The 23,136-nt window shown below is 42.8% G+C and overlaps 1 protein-coding gene across 2 annotated transcripts in view; it reads left to right on the forward strand.

Annotated features, from left to right (window-relative positions):
• TTC14 (tetratricopeptide repeat domain 14) overlaps nt 1–8,989 on the forward strand; it is a 38,332-nt gene extending 29,343 nt beyond the window's left edge. The window contains exons 10-12 of one of the 2 annotated variants that reach the window (XM_040349431.1): nt 2,656–2,773; nt 3,796–3,905; nt 8,168–8,989. In XM_040349431.1, the coding sequence (XP_040205365.1) occupies nt 2,656–2,773; nt 3,796–3,905; nt 8,168–8,972 (1,033 nt within the window). In that variant the 3' untranslated portion in view covers nt 8,973–8,989. Of the gene's footprint in view, nt 1–2,655; nt 2,774–3,795; nt 3,906–8,167 lie in introns of those variants that run through there. The other variant, XM_040349432.1, reaches the window with a different exon arrangement.
• The last annotated feature ends 14,147 nt before the right edge of the window (nt 8,990–23,136 follow it).

Here is a 23,136-nt window from a genome sequence, read left to right on the forward strand (position 1 = left end):
ATTTTTATTTATACCTTTACTTGCTGTGGTCGCTCGCAGCATATTTTTCATGGTTCTGCATGTGGCTCAGATCGCTACAGCAAATCCAGGTACACTCTCTCCCCAAAAAGTGCCAAATGTGGCAGAGGAAGGGAGGAGGGTGCAAACAAGTGGAGCTTCCCCTTTTGGGTCGAGCTCTGCTTTAAAACTGCCACAAGCCACCAATAAGGAGGGTAGATTGAAAGTAGAATTCCAGCTTACGCTAGCCTTAAAAACTTCCCCCGCCCCCTTACCCCTAACACCTATGCGGACTAACCTATTTTCAGACTGTTCCAATCTGGTCATGTTATCTCACCTGTGTGATCCAGCAGCGTATGCAGGGGAGAGGAGCGAGCACCAATAACAACTGTGACATGGGAATCGATGGGTGACATCTGCTCATCAGGCTTTATCAGCCATCGCCAAGCACTTTCTCCCATGTAGCCGCTGTTGACTGACAAAGGTAAGATCACACGACCAGACCTTAAAATGTTGCCCCCCTCTGAAAAAAGTTCTGCAGACGCCCATGGTAGGCAGGGCAGCCACTTGTGCCAACACACGCAGCCACTGTGCCACCATAAATTGTCGCCACTGTGCCCATCACACGCAGCCACTGTGCCAATCACACGCAGCCACTGTTCCCATCAAACGCAGCCACTGTGCCAATCACACGCAGCCACTGTGCAATCAATTGTTGCCACTGTTCCAAAACGCAGCCACTGTGCCAATCACACGCAGCCACTGTGCAATCAATTGTTGCCACTGTTCCCAAACGCAGCCAATGTGCCAATCACACGCAGCCACTGTGCCAATCACACGCAGCCACTGTGCCAATCACACGCAGCCACTGTGACAATCACACGCAGCCACTGTGCAATCAATTGTCGCCACTGTTCCCAAACGCAGCCACTGTGCCAATCACACGCAGCCACTGTTTAATCAATTGTTATTGATTAAACAGTGGCTGCCTGTCCCCAGCGTCTGTCCCCCTCCTGTGTCATGTCCCCAGCATCTGTCCCCCTCCTGTGCCATGTCCCCAGCCTCTGTCCCCCTCCTGTGTCATGTCCCCAGCCTCTGTCCCCCTCCTGTGTCATGTCCCCAGCCTCTGTCCCCCTCCTGTGTCATGTCCCCAGCCTCTGTCCCCCTCCTGTGTCATGTCCCCAGCCTCTGTCCCCCTCCTGTGTCATGTCCCCAGCCTCTGTCCCCCTCCTGTGTCATGTCCCCAGCCTCTGTCCCCCTCCTGTGCCATGTCTATAACAAGTACTCGTACCAGTTGTCCAACAATGATATTTACTGCTTTTTATAAAGAAATACAATTGATTTTATGCAGTATTGAGTTTAGTCTTTTGGCCCGGCCCTCCAAAATATTTTTAGTTTCTCATGTGGCCCCATCGAAAAAATAATTGCCCACCCCTGGCATAGACTGTGAGCCAGGTCAGGGTGGGCCAACTCAATATTGAAACCTACGGACTAAGACTGGGATGCCAATAACGTTTATGTGCGTATAAAGGCAGATGTTCCAATACTTTTGACAATATAGTGTATATTAACCACTTAAGGACCCCTTCACGCCGATATACGTCGGCAGAATGGCACGCAACCCGGTCTGAAGCGCCGTGGGACTCGCGGACCAGATCGCCGCTGGAGTCCCGCGATCGGTCCTCGGAGCTGAAGAACGGGGAGAGCCGTGTGTAAACACAGCTTCCCCGTTCTTCACTGTGGCGCCGTTATTGATCGTCTGTTCCCTTTTATAGGGCAACGCAATCAATGACGTCGCACCTACAGCCGCACCTACAGCCACACCCCCCTACAGTTAGAAACACAGTTGAGGTCACACTTAACCCCTTCAGCGCCCCCTTGTGGTTAACTCCCAAGCTGCAATTGTCATTTTCACAGTAAACAATGCATTTTTAATGCATTTTTTGCTGTGAAAATGACAATTGTCCCAAAAATGTGTCAAAATTGTCCGAAGTGTCCGCCATAATGTCGCAGTCACGAAAAACATCGCTGATCGCCGCCATTGGTAGTAATTTTTTTTTTTTATAAAAATGCAATAAAACTATCCCCTATTTTGTAAACGCTATAAATTTTGCGCAAACCAACCGATAAACGCTTATTGTGTGTTTTCTTTTTTTTTTATTTTATTTTTTTTACCAAAAATAGGTAGAATACGTATCTGCCTAAACTGAGGAAACTTTTTTTTTTATATATTTTTGGGGGATATAGCAAAAAGTAAAAACTGCAGAGGTGATCAAATACCACCAAAAGAAAGCTCTATTTGTGGGAAAAAGGATGCCAATTTTGTTTGGGAGCCACGTCGCACGACCACGCAATTGTCAGCTAAAGCGACGCAGTGCCGAATCGCAAAAACTGGCCAGGTCCTTTAGCTGCCTAAAGGTCCGTGTCTTAAGTGGTTAAGCTTTGTATAAAGGTTTTGTATTGCCGTGGGTTTCTTTTTTGTCTTGGATTCTCTTGTTGGGCTCTTGGGACAATAGTGAATTAAAGTGTGGTTCACAAAGTAAATTCTTCCTCTTCTTCCTTTTTTTTTTTTTCTTATCCCAAAATCATTTAAATTAAGTGTATCTGTTTTTCATTTAGTCAATGTAAACATTAACGTTTGATACATCTTAACTGTAGGCTTGAAGAAGAAGATAAACCTATGAATGCAGAGGGTTACTATAGTAAAGCTTTGGCTATAGACCATACCTTTACAGACGCCGAGGAGGCATTGAACAAAGTGCGACAGTGTATACAGGTGATCCTTTATTTTCTGTTCTTTCTCCAAGTAAATGACAAATGGGAGCAACATTTGCACTACTGTTACATGTTTATTGTCCAGAAGCTTAAAGAATTAACCCTAATTTTACCCATTTAAGGAGACACGATGCAGTGCAATGGCATTGTGCTTAGCTGCATTCTTTATCTGTATATAGGGACAGCTTTTCCTCAGTGGCATCAGGCATGCAGACTACACCCATATAGTACGCATCCATTGGGCGCTTCAATTACTAACATGCGTAAATAAAGCTGAATAATACACCCCCCATTCACAGGGTATGGGATTCAGCTAAGTATTGGAACCTAGGGTAAATGGCACACAAGTATACTACACTGCCACATACAGTAAGTGGGGTCAAAACCAAACAGGCAATAGACAGGTTGATGCTTTAATGTAATTTTTAATCCATTATTTTCATCCTTTCAATTATAAATGTGATTTCTCTTAATCGTGTAAGAATTTTTTATCCTGTAATACTGATTATATGTTTTTATGCATGTGTCTCCCTCTGCTCTGAACTGTTGGTGCTGTGGCTGTGAATATTCATTATTGCTCTACCCTATTGAAATTGGACTGCGATTTCCAAAACTATCAACTGTATTGGACCTGGATCATGTAAACTGGTTTGTATGAAATATATTCTCTCTACTTTAAATTTTCTGTTGGCAACCAATAACTTTTTGTACCTGTTAATCTTATGGGTTTGCTGATGCTACCTTGTCTGCTCTCACTGGTTCTTGTGTACTTTCATGCCTGCGTTCCAATGGGTGTTTTCTTAAATATTAACTGGGAATTTATGTATCGGTCTCTCTTGCACTTTATGAAATTATGCGCTATTTTGTCTTATCTATCCTATATTTTTCTTTGCGTGTGTTTTGCATGTTTAAACAATGGCACACTGCCTTTTTTTTTATTTTGTGAATTGTGGGAATTGGTAAATATTGGCTGTTATATTTTAATGTCAATAATATGTTTTTGATGATTGGATTTAAAAAAAGATATCTTTGGATAAAAGAGAGAAATCTGATGAGAAGGAAGAGAAAGCCAAAGAAAAGAAAATAGAAACGAGTGCAGAAAAACTGCGTAAACTTCTAAAAGAAGAGAAAAGGTACAGATATTTAAACTTGGTACAGAGGGTCCAAGCAAAGGTTTGTCTGTAGCAGCTGTTGATGGTCTATCTTCCTTTTAGACATTCATTTTAATGTAGCAGCCAAGTGGCTGTTGCGCTTGGTATCCATTTCCTGTATATTTCCCCCTAACTGACCTATCGGTTTTCTGCATGAAATGCAGGTTATTAGTTTTTTTTTTCACTTTATTGAAGCTTAATGAAATTAACTAAAAATGTAGAAGATGTCCAATATACAGTAGTTGGACCTAGGGTATCAGTTTATCTGTGGGCCTCATTCACATGGGCACAGAGGCCTGTACGGCATAAATGAGGCGTTTGTTTATGTGCCTGTTGCCGCCCAGAGCTGCATGCTGGCAGCTTATGCAAGTGTATACGATGCAGCTGCTGTATCGACACGCATGCACAGTAATGTTTGACAGGCATGTAGAGGCAGATGTTCAGCCCTGAGTGCACACTTTCTGTGCACCGAGCTGTGCATACATAGGCTGCCTACAGGCAGCTCCAGACAGTGACGAATGCTAAAACAAATGCCTCAGTAAAGTGGTAGTCAACTCTTGGATTTGATAATCTGCTGATAGGCAGGCTGTTTATAACAGAAGAGACCTTGGGGGTCTCTCCTGTCATAAATGCCCCCCTGCCTGTCGGCGGGTAATGTGATCTGAGACACACGTGTAGCTCAGGCCACATTTACAGCCCGCTTTGCGATCCGTGGCAATGTGACTCACGTACACATGCGCAGGAGTGACATCACCTGCGACCCGGCCATTCAAGTGACTGAAGATTTGGAACCCAAAAGGAAGACTGGGCAAAGATGGAAACTGCTGGAGAACAAGGAGAGCTGTATCAGCACAGCGCTGGAGGGTCCGTCTGCAGGCAAGTCTGTCATAATGTACTAGTATGCAGTGCATACTGGTACATATGACCTAAGCCTGCACGGGGGACCTTTTGCTTTATTAAAAACAAAAAAAGAGACTTTACTACCACTTTAGCTCTGTAGGAGCATTTGCACCCTTGTAAATGAGGCTATTGGCCACATAAAATGAATCTGCTAGTGCCAGTGTGTCCACCCAATTGTGCATCTATGTGCGAAACTCCCAATGTTGCTATATTTACATTTCCGACGCAACAAAAACAGTATGTATGTCAGTCCTGCTATAAAAATGGGCATATGACACTGATTTGGCAAGAACAAAACCTCAGATTAACCTCTACATCTCATGTAAAATCTAATCTCCTCCATTTTACATATAATTGGCAAAGAAATGAAGACTTGCCCGTAGTTCAGGGGAATAAAAGTGGGACTTCTTTAAACATATCATTGCCTTAACAATGGGGGTAGGTATACATACCAGAGAAATTGCATGCATTTGAGTAATGGGAAGAGTCCCCAGGGAACGTTGGTATAAAGTGACCCCAGACAGTATGCTGTATCAAAAAAATCTAATGAAGTATTCATCAAAACAAAGATGTTGCAACCCTTCACCTAACACCAAAATAACAATGTTATTAAAATTATGCACACACATGGCCCACGGGCAGAACATAAGTTGGGACAAGTAAACTTGTCCTCAATTCCAGAACCGATATCCTACAAGAGATTTGCTCAACTGAGCAGTAGAAATCTTGTATCCCTGGAGAGTAGTGACAAACTCGTTCAATTGGAACTAATTGCGGCAGGTGTTATTTGAATTGTGTTAAATAAGTTCAGTACAGTTCCCTCTTTGGTGGTGTCGGGTGAGGGCGTGCTAGTCTAACAAATAGCTTGGGGGATTAATGTAGGGGCTTTGCATCTGATAAGATAGCAGTTGGTCACTGGAGCCAAAAAGTTCAGTCTGCAGTTGTACTTGCTGTGGAAGAGTCATGCATGAATGTGTTCTGAGTTGGCCGATTCACAGTGTCTCTGCGGAGTGAAGCTCAGCTGCGGAGCCGTAGTAGGCACACAAATGTCTGTTAGAGGGAGTGTTAGCCGACTTAGTTGAGCATACACCGGTTGTGGAGGTACTGCGGCCACTCTTGGTAAAGTCTTTCTAGCTGCATGCTCTGCCTGTCTGCACCGTGTTCCTAGATTAGAAGCTTTAGGAAACAACAAGACTGTTACAGGAGTGGAACCTGAAGTTGAGGACACTATGGATTTGGGGGAACCCAGTAGCCTAGGAACACGGTGCTGACAGACAGTGCATGCAGTTGGTAAGATTTGACTGAGAGCAGCCGTGGCTCCTCCACAACCTGTGTATGCTCAATTAATTGTAGTGTCATCCATCACTCATACAATGCCTCCTACAGACATGTTTGTGGCTAATACAAACCCGCAGCCCAGCTTCACTTTGCACAGTTATTGTCTAAGCCGGCCAACTCGGAACACTTTCATGCATGACTCTAGCTCCTCCAGAGCAAATGCAGCTGCAGACTGACTGCTTTCTTATCGGATGCATAGTCCCAACATTTATTCCTGAAGAGTCTGCCATATGCTTCATCCAATTGTTAGACCAGCGTGCCCTCACCTGACACCACCAAATGAGGAACTTTACATAACTTATTTACATTTGGCTAAAGTGTTATAATACTCATAAAAAAAAAATAAAAAAAAAATGCAGCAATTAGTTCTAATTGAACAAGTTTGTCATTACTCCCTATGGGGCGCCCCCCCCCCCTCCTGTAGTCATAAAAAAAAAAAAAAACAGGCCCTTTAAGACATTTAGAAAGTCTGTCTGCAGCGCCGCCCCCTCTGGCTCTCGCAAATAACATAAATTCATGCATTGCACAAATGTATGTTATTGTGGCCAGCTGCCACTGGTCTATTCAGATAGCCGGACATAGGGCGCCGGATACCTGAATAGCGGCAGCTGGTTGACTGTGCGGAAGTGCCTATTAGAGCCAGCGTTTGATGGCATGGCACAGTGACTGTGTTTGGCACGGCACAGTGGTGCGGTTTGATGGCGCACGGCACAGTGGTGCGGTTTGATGGCGCACGGCACAGTGGTGCGGTTTGATGGTTTAGCACAGTAGTGACAATTGATGGGCACAGTGAGGCTGCAATTTTTTTTTTGTTTGCCCCCCCCCCAAAAATTTTGAGCACCAGCCGCCACTGCTCCCTAGGGATACAATAACAAGATTGATACTGCTCAGTTGAGCAATTTTCTTGTCTGATATCCCCTCCTGAATAGAGGACAAATTTACTTGTTCAACTTATGTTGTGCCCATGGGCCATGTGTGTGCATAATTTTAACTAATAACGTTATTTTGGTGTTGGGTTGCAACATTTCTTTATTTTGGCTTTAATACTTTTGGAGTTCAATAAAATTAGATTTTTTTTGATGCAGCATACTGATACTGTTTGGGGTTATTTTATACCAACTTTCCTTGAACTCTTCCCAATACTCAAATGCTCTTCCATTTTACTGCTACTGGCAGTAGGGACATCTCGGTTTTAAAGGTGTATGCAAGTAATTATCAAATTTTTTCCCGTGACGGTCACTTTCAGTTTCCAGACTAAAGTTTTTACTACTGGTGTTGTCACACCCTTCGCCTCCTGCCATGCTTAAATGTTTGCCTGTTTCCATGATGGGCTATCCTACTAGCTCATTAGGAAGGAGTGTGCAAAGCCAGAAACAGAAGCAATTGTCTGATATTTACAGAAATTGCTATTTTTAGAAATGATTCCCTCCTAAAGGTTAATGTTAAAGTGGTTCTAAAGACTTAATATTTTACCCAATACTTACCTGAGCTCTGTCGCAATCCAGCGATGTGAAAGAGAGGCTTGGCTCTCCGGGCACCCTCCCTCTCTTTGGCTGAGACAGCAGTGGGAGCCATTGGCTCCTGCTGCTATCAATCGCAGCATGTGAGGTGCCCCTGGAGCAAGCTCTTTACTGTGGGGACACTTGGCAAGAGGGAGAGGCTAGGAGCGACAGCAGGGGAGCTGAGAAGAGAAGGATCAGGGCTGCGCTGGGCAAAACACTGCAGAGAAGGCAAGTATGATGTGTGTTTAAAAAAAAAAAAATTATTTTAACATTAAATGTTTTTTCTTTAAACCTAGTTGTAATAATGCAGAGTTAATATCTGTAGTTTATATATTCAGGGATCCAATGGCCGTTTGTATGTCCAAACTCTTATGTGGTATTCTTGAAATCTTTTAAGTTGATGAGCATGTTTTAAAAAAAACAACCCTACAGGCAATTGGGTTTTTTAAATGCTAAATATGTTGGTTACTAAGCATTTTAATTTAATTGCTTTGATGGTGATAGAAAGAAGAAACGCAAAAGAAGATCTTCATCTTTGTCTTCAAGTAGTTCTTCAGACTCTTCTTCCTCAGATACTTCTTCTGACAGCCATAAAAAGCAAAAAAAGAGGAAGAGACGTAGAAGGCATTCAAAATCATCCAGCCTCTCAAAGAAGCCTTCTAATGTGCCACCCCAAAACCAAGAGGAAATATGTACTCCTCCTGCAGACACCTCTGCCTCATTTCTCAAAGTAGACAGTCGTAGAGGTTATAAAGAAAGGGATAGACATAGTCAACGTAGATCTATAGATGGCAAAACTAGGTATCGTTCCTTGTCCTCCTCATCCTTGGAATGTATGGATCCTGGGGGAGGTAGGTCTGAAGACTCGAGAGATTCTTACAGCAGTGTAAAGACTCAGGCCAGCAGTGCCTTGTCCTACAGTACAACTTCAGTTAGTAAGTATAAGTCTGAAAGGAGAGATTCTACGGATTTGAGCCAAAAAAGAGCTGAAGGCAAAGAGAAAATGTGTTACTCTAATCGACGTGAAGAAACACAAAAACCTTGCAGAAGCAAGTCTGAGTCTTTTCAGAGTAAGTATCGATCAGAACATGGCCTCACAGAAAGAAGGCATAGTTTGAGTAGCAGTCGGCCTTCTCAACAAACTGCCCACGTCAGCGGAAGATCTCAGCAAGACGGAACAGAAGGGAATGACAAGGCACAGAACACTCTTTCAGCTGCCAGCAAGGCTTTGCCTGGAAATTTGGTGAACATTCTCCATCAGATTGCTGAATTTGAGAAGGAAAAAGTTGTTAAACAAAAATGTAAATAAAATTTCTTGCTTTTTTAGAATGACTTTTATTTTAAAATGTAAAAATCTATTTTGTTGAACAAATAAGCAAGTCAACTTCTCTCCAAAGTACTTGGACTTTTTTGTAACTTTTTTTTTTTTTTTTACTTATCTTTTATTTTTATTTTCTCCAACGAATACCATACAATTGACTTAAATTACTTCTACCAATAATATTACATTTACAAATACATAATTCACGTAAACTGTCCTACTCCAGAGCCTTATCTATACAGTATTCATTCCTATTACTCCCTTTTTCCCACCCAAAAAAAAAAAAAAAACCCTTCCCTCCTTCCCTCCTGTCCTCTCTATTCCCCTCCATAAGCCTCTTTCCTTCTTCAGATCTCGTGAACGTATTCCATCCTGACCAAGTATCATTATACTGTGTCCTCCTATTCTGCGCTGAAAGCACCAGATCTTCCATTGCTCCTACCTCTTGGATCCTATTGAGCCACCCTGAAATACAGGGTGTCCTTGTGTCCCTCCACCTCAGCGTGACTTCTGCCCTTGCTGCATTTATCATGTGGCACACCACTGATTTTCTATATTTTTTCCAAGGTATTTGTGAACTATGCAGTAAAAAGAAAGCGGGATCATCCGGTATCAAATCTTCAATACATTTTTGACTGATTCTTCGTACCTCCTCCCAATAATACCTCATTTTATTACAGGACCAAAAAATATGTAAAAGTGTACCCTGTTCTCTACCACATCTCCAGCAACTTCCATCTACCTGTTTATCAAATTGGTGTAACCTTTCTGGAGTATAGTACCATTGTGTTAAGAGCTTATAGTTCTCTTCTTGCGTCTTTGAACACACCGAAGCATTGACTGCCATAAATATTATCTGTTTATGTTGGGTTGGGGTGAAAATTCTCCCCAGATCCCTCTCCCATTTCCGAATACTTGGCATCACAAAATCTTCTGGAGGTGCGTTCAAAAACCCATACATTTTCGACAACACTCCAGATAATGGTTCCACTTCCTAACAACATCTCTCCAATGATGTCAATTGTCTTTGAAATTCCCCTATCCATCCCAAAGATCTTAGAAAATGGCTTACCTGCAGTGCCTGCCACAGTGCAAGTTCATATGCACCTCCTATTTCTGTTAAATCTCTAATTGAGGGCCACTCACTTGACTTTATAAAGTCTAACACCTGGCTAAGGCCCTTTCTTCTGAACTTTTCAACTATAGCCTGCTCCAACCCTGGAGTAAAATTAGGGTTTCCTACTACAGGTATCAATGGTGATTTGCCTGGTGTGTATTTCTTATCTCCGCATATTTTAGCTGAGATTTGCAATGTTGGACCTATTATAGGGTGTCTCTTAAGATATCTAGGGACGGATAGCACCATGCTGCTCTAGATAGCGGGATCGGGCTTGCATGTTGCTCTATATTTACCCACCTTTTGAACTCTCCATGTCTACACCAGTCTACCAATCTGGTCAGATGAGATGCTCTGTAATAATTTATTATGTTTGGGATTGCCATCCCTCCCACATTTTTGGGCATTCTCAATAGTTCCCTTTTGATTCTAGGTTTTTTCCCTGCCCATATAAATCTCATAAACAGGGTATTTACCTGTCTTAAAAAAGTTATCGGTATAGAAATTGGCAGGGCCTGGATCATATACAGCATTTTTGGTAGAATGCACATTTTTACTATGCTTCCTCTCCCAAACCATGAGTGCATTCCTTGTCCCCATTTATCTAGCAGTAATTTCATTGCATTATATAGTGGAGAGAAATTCAGGGCAAAGATGTTCTTGATATTTGATGTTATATATGTGCCTAAGTATTTTAGTACTGTCACCCATTTAAACCTAAAGTTCTGTTTTATTGTATCTCCTATTACTCCCCGACTCTCTACATTCATCGCTTCTGATTTGGTTTTATTAATCTTCATATTTGAAACTTTCCCATACTTCTCAATTTTTGTAACTTTTTGTCTGTTTAATGTATTTTGTAAAACCTGACACGTGTAGCTTATTTTGGGCATGTACTCAATATTTATTTTTCTAGTATGCTACTGTATCCTTAGAAGTGGAGGGGGCTGCAAACTTAAAGCAGGGTCCCCACCCCCCCTAATTTTTTTTCTTTAAGTCAGCAGCTACAAATACTGTAGCTGCTGACTTTTAATATTGGGACACTTGCCTGTCCAGGGATCCTGCGATGTCCGAACCCCATCCGATTTTTTGAATCGGCTCTCGGGTGCTGCCACTGCCATTCATGGTAAGGGAAACCGGCAGTGAAGCCTTTTGGCCAGGTCCCTACTGCGCATGTGTGAAGTGCGTTTTGCTTTCTAACTGGTGCGGCAGAGAAAGGAGGGAGGGGGACTGAACGTCCGAAGGACCTCACCATGGTGGGATGTCGCAGAATTGGGGCAGAATATCTGTCAAAAACAGGTACTCATTCCCCCTCCCCCTGAAAGGTACCAAATGTGGCACTAGGGGGGGGGGAAGGGAGAAAGCAGACAAGCAGAGCTTCCTCTTTAACCGCTTACTGACCGCCTCATGCCGATCTACGTCAGCAGAATGGCACGTTCGGGCAGATTAACGTACCTGTACGTCGCCTTAAGATATGGCATTCTGGGCACGTGCCCGCGGCAAGCTCCGTGAGTGTGATCGCAGGTCCCACGGACTCTGTCTGCGGGGATACCCGCGATCATCTCACGGACAGGAAGAACGGGGAAATCTATAAACAAGCATTTCCCCATTCTTTCTAGTGATGGTACACTGATCACTGCTCCCTGAAATTGGGAGCGGCGATCAGTGTCGTGTCACACATAGCCCACCCCCCCCCTCCCTACAGTTAGAACACATCCCTAGGACACACTGAACCCCTTCAGTGCCCCCTCCTGGTTAACCCCCTTCATTGCCAGTCACATTTTACACAGTAATAAGTGCATATTTATAGCACTGATCGCTGTGTAAATGTGGTCCCAAAATAGCGCCAAAAGTGTCCGATGTGTCCGCCATAATGTCGCGGTCTAGATAGAAAAAAACGCTGATCACCGCCATTACTAGTAAAAAATTTAATTATAAAAATGCCATAAAACCATCCCCTATTTTATACACGCTATAACTTTTGCACAAACCAATCAAACGCTTATTCCAAATTTTCTTTTACCAAAAATATGTAGAAGAATATTTAGTATGGCCTAAACTGAGGAACAAAAACATTTTTATATATATTTTTTTGCGGATATTTATAATGGTAAAAAGTAAAAAAAAAAAAATTTTTTTTTTCAAAATTTGCACTTTTTTTTGTTTATAGCGCAAAAACTAAAAACAACAGAGGTGATTAAATAACAAAAGAGCTCTATTTGTGGGGGGGGACGTCCATTTTGTTTAAGAGCTACGTAGCATGACCGCGCAATTGTCAGTTAAAGTGACGCAGTGCCGAATCGCAAAAAGTGCTCTGGTCTTTGGGCGGAAGTGGTTACAGCGGAGTTCCACCTAAAAGTGTAGTGAGCTAAATTTATATTAATCTTGATGCAAGGTAATTTTTTTTTCCTAAAGTGGCAGTAAAACTTTTTTTTTCTTCTATTGGCGCTTATTGCCTTCATGACTCATAGTTTCCAGGTCAGTTACCCTTGAGTATACCTTGGGAATACTGTACCTGTATCTAGGAGTAGCAGGTCAGGCCTGTAAAACTTCAGACACTGGATCCTGATTTCAGTGTTTACCTTGGCACATAGTGAGTGTAGCTCTTCTAGGTCCAGGATTGTAGTCTATTCTCTTGGCACCCAGATCCTGAAAACCCCTTTTGGGGTATGCCCACTATGACTGACAGGACGTTTTGGACCCTGATCTGGACTAGCAACATGGACAAGGTAGGACAGGGTTTCTCTGAACCTTAATATAGGTCTCGATGCATCTGTACTATACACTACATTCTTATCCTACAAGACACACCACAGTGCCATGCACTCAAGTGATTTACAAGGCACAGGTTATGGGGACTGGAATCTACACTTAGTATTTTTCCTAACTTTTACTATTTAGTCTTGGAGGTAACATTATAGCATTTACCTGTTTACTTTTTTTTTTTCTTTTTTTCCACTTCAGACTAACCCCAGCAAGAGACTTGCTCATGATTTTATTCATAATTCTGTCTCTACTTCCGGTTTTGCATCATTTGTGGTTTATATGCATGTTTTTATGCATGTTGTTCTGCTTTTTATATCTTATTTCCCTTTTTTTTTTTTTTTTTTTTTTATTAATTATGCCTACCATTTCATTGTCCCTCTACTTGGGACTAAGGCGTTTAACACAAAGACCGAGTTACTACATGTATTTATCCTCAGTGGGCAAAAAAAAAAAAACATATATATAATCATCCCCTCTCCCCAACCCACCCCCCCCCCCCCCGACCATCTCACGACTCCACCTGAAGAAACTATTCCCTTTATTCTGACTGTTTCTCTAATCCTCTTTCAGGTTTTCTGCAAAACTCCAAGATTTTTTGAATTCTAACCAAGAAACCCAGCTGCCCTTGCACTCCTGCTTGTTTTTATCTGTACCAAATTTTAATTTCTCCCTCCTATATGTATCCTCGACCGAGTCGATCCACTCCCACATTTGTGGGGTATCCGACTCCCTCCATTTTAGCGGGATCAAGCGTTTCGCTGCGTTCAACAGGTGGGGGATCAGTGAGGCTTTATATTCTTTAACTGACACCTCCCCCCCATGAAAAAGAACTACCCATGGGTTATCTTCTACTTCTTTTTTTGTTATGGTTTTTATCAGGGACAGGATTTTTTCCCAATAAATTTTTATCTTTGGGCAATTCCACCACAAATGTGCCATTGTTCCCCTGTGCCCACATCCTCTCCAGCATTCCTCTGACACTCCTTCTGAATTTACCCATTTTGTCTGGGGTGGCGTACCATCCCGTCAGGCATTTAAAGTTCATTTCCGCGGTTCTTACATCAACCGCCGAGGTGTGAGTTAAATTCAAGATTCTTCCTATAGTTATCTTTCCCCTTGGAACATTCAGGTCTCTTTCCCACTTTTGAATGTATTTTAACGTATCCGTCTCGTCCATTTTTTGCAAATATTTATATATTTTAGAAATATTCCCTTTTGAACTTTTGGTGCTACACATTTGTTCCAATATGGTGTACTCCTCCCGTGACCGTATAGGATGTGGAAGATGTTTGACGAATGATAACTGCAGGTACCTTCACTCGTCAAGCATCATAAAATCTATCATGTGTTTAATTTCGTGAAATGTCATTATTTTACCTTGTAGTGTTATATCTTTTAACTGAACTCTGTTTCCTATCCAATTACCACCTACTTCCCTTGTCCCTGGTGCAAAATATTTATTTTCTTTTAGATCTATAAAAGGCGAGTTGTATTTTGTTTTTAATTGTTTGTGTACTCTCTCCCAGATCCTCAAAGCGTTGTGTGTGATTGCATGTGCTGACGTGTGTGTATATATCTAAATTTTGGTGGGTTCCAAATCAATCTCCCTAACTGTGCTCTAGCTAGTGAACATTCAATACTTATCCATCTTTTATCCTGTGACTCTTTAGCCCATTCTATAACCCTTGAGAGAACCGAAGCGTTATAATACATTCTAATGTCTGGAACCGCTAGGCCCCCCTTATCTTTGGCCCGTTTTAAGGTTTGGGCCGAGATCCTATGTTTTTTGTTGTTCCAAATATAATTCATAATAAGGGAATTAAGTATTTTAACATATGGTGGAGGTAGATAAATTGGTAGCATTTGAAATTTGTATATGATTTTAGGAATTAAAATCATTTTCGCAACATTAATCCTTCCGAACCACGAAATAGATCTATTATAAATATTTTTAATTTCCTTTTTTATTTCGTCGAGCAGAGGGATATAATTTATTCTATAAATTTTTTTTTTAGGGTATTTGCCAATTTAATGCCCAGATAATTTATCTCTTTCTGCCATGAGAAGCTATATTTTTTCCGCAGGTATTGTTCTTCCTCTTTGTGGATATTGACATTCAAAATTTCCGTTTTCGCTGTGTTCATTTTGAAGTTGGAGACCTCCCCATATTGTCTTCAGGTAGCTATTAAATTTGGAAGGGTGACTCTTGGGCTACATATAAAAAAACAAAACGTCATCGGCAAAAGCAGCCAGTTTATGCTCCTCTTCTCCTACTTCTACTCCATATATTTCTGGGTTTTGTCTGACCATTGCCAATAAGGGTTCTAATGTTAACACAAAAAGGAGGGGGGACAAAGGGCATCCCTGCCTAGTCCCATTTCTCATCTCAAAAGGGGCTGATAGGGATCCGTTTATTTTTATCCTAGCACATGGGTGCTGGTAAAGAGTTTTGATCCACCCTATCATCCTTGGGCCTAGTCCTATAGTTTCTAGTGTTTGTATCAGGAACCCCCAGTCTACCCTGTCGAACGCTTTCTCAGCGTCTACTGACAGGAGCAGACCGGGGGTCCCGCTTTCCCTCAGCTGTTGGAGAAGGAGGAGAGCCCTGACGCCGTTATCTTTACCCTCCCTTCCCGGGATAAATCCAACCTGGTCTGGATGGACCATGTCTGTCCTCACTCCCTTCATTCGAACAGCCAGAATTTTCGCGTACAACTTAGTATCCGCGTTCAGGAGCGAGATAGGTCGGAAGCCTGAACAGGTCGTATTATCCTTCCCCTCCTTTTTTATCACTGTAATCGTTGCTGTTAATGCCTCTCTACTCATCTCGTAGTCTGATCCCAGTCCATTAAAGTATTGACAGAGTCTAGGCACTAAAATAGTGCTAAATCTCTGTAGATACGCAGACGAAAAGCCATCAGGCCCAGGACTTTTCCCCTTGGGAATAGTTTTTAGTACCTCACTTATTTCCTGCTCCGTTATAGATTCCTCCATTCCTACTATCTCATGCTCTTCTAGCTTCGGGAGATTGGCTTGCTGTAATACTTCCCTGGTCTTATCCCTTTTTTCACTTGGGTCCCTGATCTTTTGTTGGACACCATATAATTCTCCATAGTAGCTTCGGAAGGCTTCCGCGATTTTATTTGTAGCGTAGACTAAATCCCCATTCCCATTCCTGATTTTTTCAATAAAATTCCTAGTTTTTCTTACCATTCTAGCCAAATTTTGACTAGGTTTGTTTCCCCAGACATATCTTTCTCTCTCTGTCCTGTCTATATATTTCCTAGATTCTTGTTCCGCCAAGGCTCTATATTAATCTCTTGTTATAATTAGCTTATGGAGTATTTCCCTCTTTTGCCCCTGAGATTTATGTTCCTGTTCTAGTCTGAGAATCTCCTCCCTTAACGTTTTTAATTTATTCGTTCTTATTTTGTTTTTCCTTATCCCTTCTGCAATAAAAATCCCTCTAATATAGGCTTTATGAGCGTCCCACAGGGAAGCTCTTGAGATACCCTCCTTATCATTCTCCTGGAAGTAAAGTTCCAGCTCTTTCTGTATCCTCTCGACCACATCCTCGTCTCCCAACAGACTCTCATCCAGTCTCCATTCTGGTGGAGAAGCTCTTGGTATAGAGGTAACTATTTTCATGGTATAGGAGCGTGGTCGGAAATCGTCATGATCTCGCACCTTACTTCAATCACACTCTCCAGAAGTCTATGGTCAACGAGGACGTAATCGATCCTCGAGTACGTCCCGTGAACAGGTGAAAAATACGTGTAATCCCTAGCCTTGGGATTAAAGATTCGCCAGACATCCACCATTTGGTTTTGTGTCATTTGTCTTGTCAATATCTTTAGCTGCTCACGATTAGTCCCCTGCACACCGGACGTACTATCAAGGTTTGGGCACATGCAGAAATTGAAATCACCCATTAATACTACGTGGCCCTCTTCAAATTCTTTTAATTTTCTCAGAATTTTACTTATATATTTAACCGCATTCACGTTAGGAGCATAGACATTTTCCAAGGTATATACCTCCCCACCTAGTTTTATTTTTAAAAACGGGAATCTCCCCTCGGGATCTGTCTGTCTGTCCGTCCACCAATGTGAATCGAACTCTACTAGCAAACCCTATCGCAACCCCGCGGGATCGGGATGAAATTGTGTCTCCATAATACCACACTGGGTATTCTGGTGAATACAACTTTATGTTGGACTCCAATGTAATATGGGTCTCTTGTAAATAAGCAATATCCGTTTTATATTGTGTTAATTCACTGAGAATTTTATGTCTCTTACTATGAGAGTTTAAACCTTTTACATTGTAAGAGAGGAACTTAAACTCATATAACTTGTTTTTTTTTTTTTTTTTTTTTGCGCTTTAAAGAATTTTCTTGTGGAGTCGTTCAGATGGTCCCCCTCCCTCCCCCCTCCTACTCCCCAGCCACCCTCCCCCCCCCCCCATTTTCCTCCCACCCCTCCCCCTGCCTACCCACCCCCCCTCCCTCCCCCACCTTGGCCCGCTCTTGGCCTGGGAGCCGCTGGTAGAAGACTCTTCGCCTTCATCCTTGGCTCCTCAATCGTGGTGGTGCTCAAGATACTCCCCTGACCCCCGTCCCCCCCCCCCCCCCCAGATCCCCGTCTAAGCTATGCCCGACTAATCCACCCAATCTGGGAGTTCAGGTATTATGTCCATTCTAGAGCAGAATTCGGTCAAATCCTCCGGGAACCTTAATCGTGCTGTTTTACCCCCTTTTATGCCTATGAGGCACGCCGGAAAGCCCCATTGATACTTTATATTATGTGCCCGCATGCGGTCTAAAAGGGGTTTCAAGTGTCTTCTTCTAGTCAACGTTTCTTTAGACAGATCTGAAAATATTTGTAGCTCAATATCTCTATGTCTCAGGGGAGGTTTTCCTCTGAGCCTTCCCCAGATTTCTGCTTTGTCGACATAGTTCCTAAAACGGACCACCACATCCCTTGGGCCGTATCTTTCTATCTGTTGGGGATTCCCCACTCGGTGTACTCTCTCGATCTTGAGGGACTTAGATTCAGCTGCTCTCTCTAATAGAGGATTAAAGATTGTGTTCATGGTGTCTCTGAGGTCCTCATCCTTTTCTTCTACAATCCCTCTGATTCTAAGGTTCTGTCGCCTATTGCGATTTTCCTGATCCTCAATCCTATATACCGCCAGTCTCTGGTTTTCAGTCAGGGTCTTTACTTGTTTTTTCAAGAGGCTTATTTCCTGTTCCTGCTCCTCAATTCTCCTTTCCGTCTCTACCACTCTGTCGTTGAGCCCCCCCAAGTCTACTCTTATCTTATTGATTTCTGTCTTGATGATGTTTTCCATGGAATTTTCCATCCTCAATAGCATTGCATTCATCTCTGCCTTTGTCGGGGGGAGCGTATCTTGGGCTATCTCCTGTACATTATATTGCTCTTCTTCACTTTCAAGTGTCATTTCACCTCTAGAGCTCTCGGCGCTACCTGTTCCTACCCCCTTTTTTGTAACAGTCTTTTTTTCAGTTTTTTTTGCAGAGCCTGGGCTTTTGAGGGTCCCTTCTGGCGTCATGTATTGCTGTATGGAGCTATTCCCCAGTTTATTCTTAGTTGGTTTTGTAGTACCCCCTCTCGTTGATCTATTCATTTTGTTGGCGGGTCTAATTCTCTTCCCCAGTTTGGAAGTGAAGCTACTAGGAGGGGATAAAGGGCGGAGTGACGAGAGAGAGAGATAACCCCCCGCGACCAGTCAGATCCGTTTTTCCAGGCGACCTTGTCTATTCACCTTAGAATTACAGGATCCCTTACTACTTTTGGGCTGCGTTTTCCTCAATTTACCAGTTTGCCCTTTTATAGTAATACTACCTTCAGTATTTACCAGAGTTATCTTCCTGTGTTACTTCAGCCCGTTTTTCCTATATGTTCCTGGGGCAGGTTAGTCGCCTATGTCAGGGAGGTTCTTAATATTTCTTTTCACAGTCCCTCTTTCATCAGCCCTATGATTTTACTCACTTCTCTCAGTCACTTGTGGGTTTTATATCTTTAGTGTACCTGTAATAACCCATTCACCGATAGGGGTTTTTCCTCCGGGTGCTGATGCTACATTGCCCTGGCCTGTTGGTATAATGATAATTCAACTATAGAGAAGACACCAGCGGGAAATCAAAATTTAGATCCACTCCCAAGTTGTCTCCCTATTTATCTCCCAAGACAGGTATGCTTCACTCCGGGCTACTTCTTATAGTTCTATTCAATAGAAACAGAGGGCCAGACTCTTAATATATCATGGCAGTCCGCAGTATAGAGAAAACACAGAAAATAAAAAATAAATCGCATTAAGCGGATTGCTACATTAGTCCAGATATGTATCCAGTTCCTTTTCAATTTCGCTTCCAATACAGCTCTGACAGGTAATATCCCCTTTAGTAGTCCAGAAACTGGATGTAATTCTTTTTTTTTTTTTTTCCTTTCCCTTACCCTTACACAGAAGTCCCTTTTGTGCTGAGGGGGCTCGCAACCCTGGGGGGGGGGATACAATTACTGTACTTTCCTTTCGGCAAGGGGGGCCCCAAGATAAGTACAAGTTCACCTCCTGTAGTCTGTTCGACCTGCCCCTATAAGCACTTGTAAATTACAGTCCCATTTCATCACTAATCCAAAAAAAAAAAGAAGCAAGGAATCAGTGGGAATCAGTATGCACAGAGATCCAAAATTTTCCTTAACATCATCTGCTCATTTATGTCCCTCTTTTATAGTCAACCATATTGTGAGAGAAAACATGATCTGTAGAGGCAAAAACTGAACACCCTCACGTGCGTCACGGCCGCATGACGCTCCCAATGCACAAATCTTAATAGGAAATTACTGTTCATTCATTACATGCATCCTATGAGAACCGACAATAGTTTTAGCAGATAGGTATCTACATCATTTGCATTTAAGGTTTGCCTTTTTCATTTAACCTCCCTGGCGGTATGATTCTTTCAGAAAAAACATGCTGAAAGCGGTACCATTATTTGCAAGGAAATTTGGCGTTTTATATTGTAGGTCTGTCATTTTTAGAAATAACTCACTTAAATCTGACCAAACAAGCTTCTAATAGGCATCCCGGGTATGACATTTTTTTTAAAACAAAATTATAAATTATAATATAATAAATAATTATAAATAATTATAACAAATAATAATATAATGTAATCAAATCAAAATCACTGAAATTTGCTCAGTTGCAGAATTGTTGCTGTCATTATTTTTATTTTTTTATGACGAATTTCCCCACAAATTGCTATCGCACAATTCTGCAAGTGATTATAATTTATTATCGCTGTTTTTTAGCTGATCTAAAACTATTTTTGACATAAAGGGACACTTTTGGTTGCTATGGACAATCTACAGTTTGCAGGGAGAAAGAAACGTTTTTATTATATAAAATGACATGCATGACACAGGACAGACCACTAGGGACAAGGGGGGTGTGTTTTTTTTACATACAGTACTGTAATCTATAAGATTACAGTATACTGTATGTATAGTGTTTGTTTACTTTTTTGAATTTGGCGCCGTTCTCCGTCCCCGTGCGTCGTAACGTCGCAGGGAACGGAGATCAGCGTCACACGGAGGCACTGTGTGAATCGAGCGAGGTCCTGCTCGCTCACACAGCGCGGTGGCATCGCTGGATCCAGGGACAAGGTAAGTAAAACTCCCTGTACATCCAGCGAGGCGAGCCCGAGTCTGACTCGGGGTTACCGATCCTAGCCCAAAAATCTCACCCCGAGTCAGACTCGGGAACACCGCCCAGGAGGTTAAGGTATATGGTCTATACTCCAGGGACAATAAGAAGACAGGGGGGGTCTGGGGGGGGGGGGGGGGGGAGACCCGACCTAACTCGGCTCTGCTGAGCGCCTCACCGGACCCATGGGTTTCCTCCAACCGCTGCTGCAGACCATGAGCGTCCGGGCAATCTCAATAGGGACCGCGCTGTGCTTATACAGCATGTCCCCCTTAGAGTCTTCTGCTCAGCAATCTCCCAGCCGTGTAGGACTCCCTCTGACCGTGCCGCCGTTCAAATTTCCCGCACAGCGCGGCGCCTCACGTGGGGACGCCGAGTCACTGGCATATGTTGGGTTCTGGGCAGGGATGGATCACCCGCTCGATCCTCGCAGTACCCGGCCTCTCACTCCGGTGTCTGCGGGGCCTCGGAAGACCGCGTTGGAGCCTCGTTGCGGCGGGTGTCTCCTGGAGCCATGGAGCCATCCGGCACCTCCCACCTCACTCACGTCACGTCCTCCCCATCGGCCCACTACCTGTTTACTTTTGATCTTTTTCACCCCGTAGCAGAACTTCTCTTGTGGCTAGTAAAATAGTGCTTATAAGACTTCTAACTGCACTACTAGTGGGGATTTTCTGCTGACAACGCAAGTTGTTTGTTTGCTGTCCCACCTGTTGCCATATACTGCAGAGACACAACTATTGGAACTTTGGGCCTTGGTTGTTGTAATGCCCCTTTTACCGGACATGCTGAAGTCCTTTGATCAATGACCATTCTGGAAGTAGCCTTCATTTGGCATCGGCAAATTACAGGTGCTTTGGGGAGCACAGCAGTGAGTCCGCTTCAGGCCCTGAGGAAACTCCCAAGTTCCTCCAATTCTTTTTCAGAGAAAGGTCTAACACAGATGCTTTATGTGGCCTGTCTGATGAAAGCAGAATTATCTGTATTATTATGTTTACATATCGATATTATTATTCTAGCCATCCTGAACTCTGATATGCCTTTTCCTACCTCTTCTTTTAGGGCTGCAGATTGCAAAATTGCCCATTTATGAACTAAGGCAGCTATTCTGCTCTTGCCTTCCCAAGGCCTTGAACTTGGTACCAACTTTTTTTTTTTAATCTGCTGACTCAGTATTGGGGAAGGTCACAAACCCTCTGTTCACAGAGGCTTCAGCACTTTTCTGCCTTGCTCAACACTTCTTTCCAGCTTGCCAAATTGTGGCAAAGCCGGCACCTGGCAGGATCTTTAAAATGTATATGAAACGTTAATATAAAACATCAGAGTTCCCCAATGCTTGCACAATTCAGCCTACTAGGCCTTAATCATAGCTGCAGGAGCCGCAGCAATAGCAATAATGCTTTTCAGCCCGAATAGGCGCGTTGGGTAGAGCAGTGTTTTTCAACTCCAGTCCTCGCGGCACCCCAACAGGTCATGTTTTCAGGATTTCCCTCAGATAAAATGGCTGTGGTAATTACTAAGGCAGTGAAACTGATCAAATCACCTGTGCAAAATAATGGAAAGCCTGAAAACATGACCTGTTGGTGTGCCCTGAGGACTGGAGTTGGGAAACACTGGGGTAGAGTGCAGTGAGTCCATTTTCAGTGTATGGCTACAGACTTGCCCTGTGATTTCTTAATGCACCTAATTCCTGGATAGTCTCCACTTTGGTGCTTTCTGAATTTGATGTCCTCTTTCTTAAGCATGCACAACGCTTTCCCCCTGCTTTGCAGTTGTTCAATAAAAGCCGCTTTAGGTAGTGTGTTGATAGAGAACCTTGTTTTGACGTTTTTCCTTGTTCCTCCATCCTGCACCTCCTGCCTGGCACGGCTCACACTCGGTACCTTGAGTCTTAGTTTGACTTTGTTTACCCTATTCCTATTTCATTAGCCTTTGCACTCCCTGAGCACTTCATACTGGAGGTGGCTGTCCCTTGTGTCCTGCTGCAATCTTCCCTGCCCCTAGGGGGTTTGTGCAGGGTCTCTTAACCAGCAGAGCCCACTCTTCTTTTTTTTTTTTTTTTTTTTTCTTCTTCTCTCTCTTTCTGTTTTAAAGGACTGCTTCTTTCATGGGTTCCTTATAAAAATTAAACCTCTATCTCTCTATTACCTATGGTGAAGCACTGCCTTGGCTCCCTCGTTCTTTTGGGACTGGGCATCGTGGAAGACCGTTCTCCTTGCTTTCTCCATGTGCTTTTTTTTTTCCCCTCCACCTTTTTTGTGGAAATTCGTTTTTTTTAAACTACTTCAGCCCTGGAAGGATTTGTACCCTTAATGACCAGGGTATTTTTTATTTTTTTTTGCAATATGGCACTGTGTTGCTTTAACTGACAATCGCACGGTCATACGACGCTGTATCCAAACAAATTTACTTTTTTTTTCTTCACCCCACAAATAGAGCTTTTATATTTGTGGTTTTTGATCATCTCAGCGGGTTTATTTGTTTGTGGCATGAAAATTATATATTTCTTCTACATATTTTTAGTTTTTTTTAAACTAG

Source organism: Rana temporaria, chromosome 4, assembly GCF_905171775.1.
Source record: "Rana temporaria chromosome 4, aRanTem1.1, whole genome shotgun sequence".
Classification (NCBI taxonomy): Eukaryota; Metazoa; Chordata; class Amphibia; order Anura; family Ranidae; genus Rana; species Rana temporaria.